General features: G+C 32.2%; 1 protein-coding gene across 4 annotated transcripts; it reads right to left on the bottom strand.

Annotated features, from left to right (window-relative positions):
- Positions 1-1835: 1835 nt before the first annotated feature.
- Positions 1836-5230, bottom strand: LOC140883499 (UDP-glycosyltransferase 86A1-like). Of its 4 annotated transcripts, none has more exons than XM_073289997.1 (3): positions 4689-5230; positions 2572-2954; positions 1836-2421 (listed from the first exon to the last, which is right to left on the bottom strand). In XM_073289997.1, exons 1-3 carry the CDS (start codon positions 5209-5211, stop codon positions 2053-2055), a joined length of 1275 nt encoding a protein of 424 aa, XP_073146098.1. In that variant the 5' UTR covers positions 5212-5230; the 3' UTR covers positions 1836-2052. The 4 variants fall into 4 exon arrangements, with proteins under 4 accessions (XP_073146098.1, XP_073146099.1, XP_073146097.1 ...); XM_073289998.1 differs by having other exon boundaries at positions 2584-2954; XM_073289996.1 differs by having other exon boundaries at positions 1836-2954; positions 4689-4848; positions 4939-5230.
- Positions 5231-8838: the final 3608 nt, after the last annotated feature.

Here is an 8838-nt window from a genome sequence, read left to right as displayed (position 1 = left end):
GCAGGAATATATCCAAGGGTTTGGCTAAAAAACAATGTCAATCCTAAGGATGTAAAACTATGATATGAATTTGGGGCTCTAGCCTCAGTTTATACAACTTCACCAGGCTTCCAGGAAATATCACAACTACCAAAATGGATTCAGGAAGCAGTCCAAGAAACATGGGCAAATAATGATCATTTGTCCAGAGGAGATGTGCTCGAGTTATACTTCTTTAGTGCAGCTCCAGAACCAACAGGGAAATGATCACACGAGCCCTTTCATTTCATCAATCTAAGGAGACCTGACATGAATAATCAAAGATTTATCAAGGATCCTATATCTGAAGAAATACCATTGGTGTCCACCTTTGGAGAAAATGAAATTTCAACCAGAAGGGCATGAGGTATTTGGGTTTGTCTCACCGAGATGGATAAGGTCAAGTTTCCGTTCAAATTTTATCAAAATTCTGTGAACGGATCATTCCTGTTAAACACAATGACAGGAAAAACTACGGCTTTTGCGGAAGAACTCTTCGAAAAGAAGAGGAACTTTTTATGGAACAACAAGCTATCGGGGAGTAAAGAAACTCGCCAAAAATTTTGTAACATGACTCATATCGGAAGAAGGTCAGAGAATATCTGCCCAGAATGTCCAAACCAAAAGGAGCCAGTATTCGAAAAAAAATTCAAACCCCTAACGGATCGAAAAGATTTTTTCGAGACAAGCAAAGGTGGACAGGGACCACCAAAACCGCTTTTTCCCAGGGGCCCACTGCAAAAGCAAAAGATGCCCCGACAACAATAAAGAAGGCATGTGAGGAGAATAAATCCAAAAGAAAAAGTCAAGCATGTGACTCCTCCACTAGCAAAAGATGCCTTCAATAATGACATAAAGAATTCAAGACAACTGTAAGATTCCCTGAAGTTTCTCGGAGAAACGAGTGGAACTTCGACTATAAATACAGGATTTTGAGGAAGCTGAAGACGTCGATCATTTCCTTCAGTTTTCTTACAAATAAAACATTGTAATATTTCTCTTTCTAAGCTTGTATTAAGTTTTACTTTTATGTATTTCAAGAACAAGACTACTATGAGTAGCTAAACTAGTTATCTCCTCATCTTCAAAGGAGGTTGATTTATGTAATAATATGTTGTCTGAATAAATTTCCGAAGCTCTTCTCTATCATGTTATTTTATTTAAAAAATTAAGCTTTTACTATACGCCATAAAGTAGGAAACGAAATAGGGTTGTGCTAGCTGCTGCTGAAGGAGTCTGTGTCAGGAACCATCGGTTGCGATCACGTGGTTTGGTTGTGAGGAACAACCTGTAAAACCCGGTGGACATAACCCGGCAACAGTGTGGTCAAAGAGGTATTCTGCTTTAATTTACTGACGGAAGCATGATGGGATTAAGCCTTTAAATTTTAAATAGGGAAATAAAGGATAGAATGGACATTATTTAGTTTTAAGGACAAATTCAAAAAACTATTTAATGAATGAGGGATATATTTGGAACATGAAAAGTGAAAGAGATATAATACGGAAAATGGAAAAGATACAGGGATATATTTAGGAATTATCCCTATGTATAATACTAGTGTTCTGTAAAATGAAAAATATATAGAAAATTGAAATAGGTTTATTCTTAATTTGAGAATGAAAATTGAAATGAAGTAATTTTGTATCAATTACCCGAAATCTAGTTTACGTGATTGGGGTTTTATAATACTATTTTTTCGTTTCATTTCACATTTTAATTTCTACGTGAAAAAATGGTTGTTGCTAAAATTTCTGCATAAGACACAAACAAACACCAAAACACATAATCCAGTTCGAGAACTTACATAATTCCAAGTTAAAACACAAAATATTATATTAAAAATTGCACTTAACAATAGTCAAATCCATCAATCCAAAGCACACATATTTAGTTATGTCGTAAATTTGAGTTCAAACAATATGTAATGCGTGTGGAAGATCTATTTAGAAGAATATACTTTCTTATTTCACCATCATTTCTTGAAACTTATGGTATACACCAAAGTTTATACTGTAGCAAAGCCAAACGTCCTCAATCCATTGCATGTAGCTTGGCCTTCAAATCCTTCACAAACTGATCAAAATTTAAATCCGAAGATCCACCATTTTTGTTTGCATCCCGCAAAATGTCCTTCATCTTTCTTGCCTCCATTCTCAAGCCCTCCGAAGTGGACGCATTCATCAATTTTCTTACATTCTGTGCTACACAGGCTCGATTTATTGGCACCCCATCGCTGAGGTTAATCCCAATCTTCCAAACATCAACCACCAATTTCCTGTTTGTTGGTTGATCATATGCTAATGGATAACAAATCATCGGAACCTCGCACCACATACTCTCCTGTATCGAATTCCAACCACAATGCGTCAAGAATCCTCCAACGCATGGATTCGAAAGAACCTGGATTTGATTACACCATGGAATAATGAGCCCTTTATCCTTAATTTCATCCTCAAATCCATCTAGAAAAGCATCTGTCACTCCCCCTCGAACAACCCATATAAAATGTACTTCACTGAGTAAAATGCCAAGAGCTATTTCTTGAAATACCTGTTTACTAACCTCAACCAGGCTGCCGAATGATACGTATAAAACCGAGCCTGGCGGCTTAGAGGCGAGCCACTCGGTGCAGTCCGAGTCAGGCCAGAAACTATGGCTCCTGATGGGATTGGTTTTCGCAAGATTTTGCGAAAAACTAATGGGTCCGATCGCGTAATTTGGCTGGTTCTTATTTAGTGCTGATAGTGTGGTTGGTTCAAGTTCGTAGACTGTGTTGTGCAAAATGAAATCTGCCTTCTTCACTCCTCGAAATGAGTTGATGATAATTTTGGGCGAAACTTTGTCCATTTCTGCTTCTTTAAGATATGGCATCAAGTCCCTAGTGTTGAATGATTCGATTCCAGGTATGTAGTTTATTTCCTCCTCCATATTATCTGACAGATCGAATCCATAAATAGATTTAAGGAAAATTTGCAGTAAAACTCCTATGTGTTTGTATTGGTTCTCTATGTTACGGGGGAAAATAAGTTTTTTGGTTCAATAACTTGTTCATGTTTTGATTTTGGTCCATTAACTTTTTTGATGTGGGTTTTGATACACTAACTTTGCATTTTCAGTGTTTTTTGGTCCAACTGCATACGTGTCAATTTTTGATTGGTCCATGGCTGATGACGTGGACCAATCAGATGCTAACACGTATGCAGTTGGACAAAAAAAACACTAAAAATGCAAAGTTAGTGTACCAAAACCCACATCAGAAAAATTAATGGACCAAAATCCAAAGAGGGTAAAGTTACTGGACCAAAAAACTTATTTTTCCATGTTATGGTGATAGGCCCGAAGCTGGCAGGAGGCGAGTGAGTCCATCGCCTCAGGCCCAGGTCCAAAAAAATTCATAAACTATTAATAGTATATGTGTGCAATAAAAAAATTTTAAATGTCATGATTTTGCAAAAAAAAAAAAAAAAAAAAAAAGTATTACGCATCTTTGTTAGTCATCTTTCTCACCAAATCTGAAATTTTAATCACATCGCATGATTAATGGAGAACGACTCTTGGGTCACTCTCTTTGATTATTGATTCTTTGATTTCATCGCTTACATGTTATTTTTATTTTTTTTCTAATTTTTCTGAATTTTTAGGAATGTTTGTGATATTTTTTTATTCGTGGGCATGATTAAGTATAGTTTAAGAAATGTCTTCAACTCGTGCATTCATTTTCTTGAGTTTCGTGTATTATCAAATAATTGATGTTATTGCTGATAAAATAACGAAATATTATTTAAGTGATTATTTATAACATTTTAGTTTATTAGTTAATGACATTATAAAGTTTTTGAACCTATATTATATGTTTTTCTTATAATTACGTCTATAGTATTTTGCATATTTAGTTTTAAAAAACTCTCTTAAATAATTTTTAAAAAGTTGAAAAAATTATTTTTTAAGTTTGACTCAGGCCCTAAAAATCATAAGTATAACATTGGTTATGGAAATTTGAGTTTTAATATGAGATCTTTCAATTTCATAAAATTTTATTCATTTATCTACGAGAGTACTGTTTATGTGACATTATATATATTTGCGTCGTATTGGCATCATATTTGCTAGCTTCATGTTAACAACAAGTCGTAAAAAGAAGTAAAATTAAAAAAAAAACAAAAAAAACAAAGATAGTATACTAAAATTTATATTTGACTGCGAATTACCAAAATAAAAAAGATATAATATATGAACATTGAAATTTTCCATTAAATTAATTGTTTCAAACAGGAAGCCATAACTAATTAAATATCAACAGTTTGAAAAAAATAATAATAATTACAAATTGATCTATATAAATAATTTCAAATTTCTAACGTGTGCTCTTGCTCTGTTAACTCTTTATAATAGCCCTTTCTACGCTATTGTGTATACAAATTAAGTTTAAACATAAGTTTTTTTTTCCCAAATCAATATAAGCAAGATTTCAATAAAACTATACACAAATTAAGTTTAAATATAAGTTTTTCTCAATCAATATAAGCAAAATTTCAATATAACTTAATTAGTGTTTGATAGAGTTTTCAAAATTTTGTTAATGAAAAGCTCAGAAGCGCTCTTCCGAATCTTGTAATTCATTAAAACAATTGTTGAAAATTTCCTTCAAAACGAGGAAAGAAGAGTACCTTTACACGGGAAATGACCATTTTCTCTAAGGAGCTCAAAGTGGTAATCCAAAGAGAAGACCAAAGCAGGCTGAGTCCAAAACGACACATTCACCAAACCATACTTGTTGGCTATGGTCTCCGGCCATGAATACAAAGTGTCAGTCACCAAGAACGTGGCCTGCAAAGACGTCGGATTAGATTCAATTATCTTCCCCACAAACTCGTCGAATCGAATGGAGAAATCTCTGAGAATCGATTCAATGTACACCTCCCCGTGCCGAAACCGATCGAATTCGACAGGGAATCCATCGCTTATTGTGGCGTAACGTATGTCAAGACCCGACTCAGAAAATAAGTTGAATTGGTGTATGTTGTGGGATTTGGATATCGTGTGGTGAACGAATTCGTTGTGAACAAAAGTGACTGAGAATCCCTTGGATGCGATTTTGAGAGCAAGATTCACAAATGGAGTGATGTGGCCTTGGTAATGAAGAGAGATCATAATGGCATGAGGCCTCTTTTGCATCTTCTCACTCGCCATTTTTAGACCTCTTGTTCAATTTGTGATGGATGATCTTTGAATGATATATATCTATTATCTACTATTCTATTATATATATTATTTTTATTTATTTATTTATTTTATTATCTATCTATAAATAAATATTTCATGAGTTTCATTATGAATTTACATAACTATCTAATATTTCATTATTATATAATTAATGTGTTTGTTTCTCGATTATTTAATTATATGACTCTTCAATTAACTCATTTATTTAAAAATTATATAATGCATGTATTCTTTCAAATAAAAAAGTAAATTAAGATTAATATTTTTAATTTTTTTACCATGTTTTCTAATTTATTTTATTCAATTATATAATTTACACATGAACAAGTATGTTGAATACTAATAATACTAATAATAATTATAATGTTTCTTATCTTACAAAATAGTATATTGATACTTAAAATAAAAAATTTCATATCGTACTTTATTTTTCCTATTAATCTATCTATTATTTATTATATTATTATTATAAATATATATATATATATATGAATAACAATTGTAAATTAACTTAATATTTTTGTTTTTAACTCATTTTCTGTCGTCTACTTTTATATATTTTGTGAATACTATTTAGTATTTTCTCTTTTTCTTATTTGAGTTTTTTCTACAATTTATATTTAATTTATTTATGCATTATATTTTTCTATTAATCTTACAAGATAGTATATGGATACTTAAAATTTTAAAAAAAAAACATAGTGTACTTTATTTTTGCCATTAATCGCTATCTATTATCTATTATAAAAAATTAAATGGATACTTAAAATAAAAAAAAAATACAGTGTACTATATTTTTTCCATTAATCTATCTATTATTTATTCTATTACTATTATAAATATATGAGTAACAATTGTGAATTAACTTAAATATTTTTTACACGGTATTTTTTTGTTGTACACTTTCTTATTTGTGCACCAACTATTTATTATTTCTTCCTTTTATTATTTGATTTTTTCCTAAGAAATATATTTAACTTATTTAATACACAATATATTTTTATGAATCTTACAAGATAGTATATGTATACTTAAAATAAAAAAAAAATTTCATAGTGTGTTGGAACATACACGATTTTTGATATTGGCAAAAGAAGATAAATTTATAGGTCAACTGATCTTACTCAGCATGAGAATAAAGAGAAGCAAAGACAGACTGGACGAGCTAAACTGAAGACATCAACTGAGTTGACCGTTGACCAAAAAGCTCAACCGAAGATATGAAGTAAACTGCATTCAGTTTAGGGAGCTAAACTGAATCAGTTTCCCTTAAGCTAAACAATGCTCGTTGAACTGCCTAAGAGACTGAGTAAGCAATTAAATTGAATCTACTTAATTCTTATGTATAAAATTTTCCATACATAGTCGACACTACAGGAATTAGCAGATCACAATAGCGTACCAACAACGTCAGAGAATGTACGAAGAAAATACAAATTAACGGTATTGATTCGAATTTAAAAGAGTCGTTGTCTGCTAAGTATAAACACACATTCAGAGGCTCTTGAAGATCATTCGACTCAAAAAGAATTATCTCATACACAATCAAGTTATTAAGAGGTAAACTGAACTTCTTCAGTTTACTAAAAAAGAATTAGTTGAGGAGCAAAAAGAGCATTTCAAAGCTTGTATTCAAGAGTCGAAGAACTCACACACAAGCTTCAAGCTTATCAGATCAGTTAAGATTACTTTGTGCAAGTGTTGAGTTGTAACACAAGTGTTTGATCATGTCCAGTGGTATCAGTTGAGGTGCTGCAAACCTCGTTGTGACAAGAATCAATCGAGACTGAGTTTTTGAGTCTAAGAGTTCTGGGATAGTCGATTGTGTGGAAGTCATAGTCATGTTACAAAGTATTGTAATAGTCAAAGTCTTCTAAAGTGAATCATTTCGAGACGGAAGAAGGGATGACTAGGAGTATTGAAGTATCCGAACATCCATAAACAAATCCTTGTGTTGTTTAGTTTTTGTCAAACACTCTCACACACTTTCGAGCCATTTGATCACAAGTTCAAATCTGTTATTCGACTTCATTCCGCACTTTTTCAAGTTGGTTGATTAACATAAACAAGCGAGAAGGAAGCGATTCAGTTAACCACCCTTAACTGAACTCAATATCAATATAAGAGGTCAACTGCTACAATATTAATCAGTGTACCAAACCGATTCCCTGTCAAGTGACTTCAAAGCAGTTCTGCACACCCCTTAATCGATCCTAACAACTGGCATCAGAGCAAGATTTCTTTTCGTATCTGAACTTATATCAAATGGATGCATTAGAAGAAATCGCTAAGAGCTTCTAGTGTACAACTGTTGACAAACTACATTGCCAAGACTATTGAGACATGTTTTACATCCAAGAATCTTTGGCAGTAGTTGATCTAGTTAGGAGATTAAGAGATAAAGATTGAAGAGAGCAGTAATCCATTAATCGAACTCATTGAATAACCATGCCGCTCAGAAAAATCCACAAGTATAAATGAAAAAAAATGCTTCATGGCTCATGATGATCAACCACCCATCAGAGAACAAGTCTTAGAACAACATTCTACGAGTGGAGATGTATTTTATTTCAACTAGACCAATAACTTTACACGAGAGGAGTTAGCAGAGACATTGAATGACATGGCTAATGAGTACGAGAGACTGTGTTTAGCATTCGAAGAAGTTAAAGCAAAGCAAAATGACTTGTCAGACTATTCAACTAAACCTTACTGGGAGATGTCGGTTGAGAAGATCAGTCTAGAGGTAGAGATTGTCAAGCTCAGGAGGGAGAATGATAAGTTACAAGTTGAGAATCAGCAGATGAAATAAAAAAATATGAGGATGACTGAACTGATTCAAACTTGAAATAAGTCCTTGACCGCTTAATTCGGTATTAAAAATAATTACTGGAAAGCGTACCATGTCAAGTAATAGTAAAGTGATTAAAATAAGATATCGTACCCACATGGACCGTATAATTATGACTACCAGAATATATTTACTTCTAATTAATCTAAACTAATCAAAAAGAGAGATTTTTATAATATTAACTAAAAACTAAATTGCAATTAAATTTAACTCAATAAAAACGCAGCAAAATTTTTTAGATTAAACTTCAAATTGGAAAGAATTCGATCAACGACACACGTAGATACCAGACAATTCATGTAACAAGAAGTCGATTTAAGACTCAGACTCAGACTCAATCTTAATTCAAGGGAATTTTCCTAATTTGTTCAAAGGACTATTTCCAGAACAATCAAACCTATTCAAATATTGACGGATTAATCTTTCGTAATTCTAATCAAATTTGAATGCATGAATAACTGTGAAAATTCAGTAAACACCTAAACCGCACATTGAAACCAAATTCTATTTCTAATTGGTTTTACAATATGTTGAATATTGAAGTGATCAAAATCGAAACCTCCTCTATCGAATTGGAATCGATTAACATGCAAGCAAATAACTGGCTAGAAAATTCACAAGACAAATATAAATTCAATAATCAATGAATTAAAATCAAGTATGAAAATTCTCTAATAAACAAACAAGTTTTCTACATAAATTGTCTGACACAATCACGTGGTCTTGATCGAAGAAAAAAAACT

This window comes from Henckelia pumila, chromosome 2, assembly GCF_033568475.1.
Source record: "Henckelia pumila isolate YLH828 chromosome 2, ASM3356847v2, whole genome shotgun sequence".
Lineage (NCBI taxonomy): Eukaryota > Viridiplantae > Streptophyta > Magnoliopsida > Lamiales > Gesneriaceae > Henckelia > Henckelia pumila.
The sequence above is the reverse complement of the archived record's forward strand: the minus strand, read 5'-3'. Positions and strand labels throughout refer to the sequence as shown.

Coding starts and splice junctions, on each gene's coding strand:
- LOC140883499 (XM_073289995.1), bottom strand. CDS start 5,211: ATGGCGAGTGAGAAGATGCAAAAGAGGCCTCATGCCATTATGATCTCT. Junction 2,955..4,688: donor TGGTCATTTCCCGTGTAAAG/GTACTCTTCTTT, acceptor TCGATCTGTCAG/ATAATATGGAGGAGGAAATA.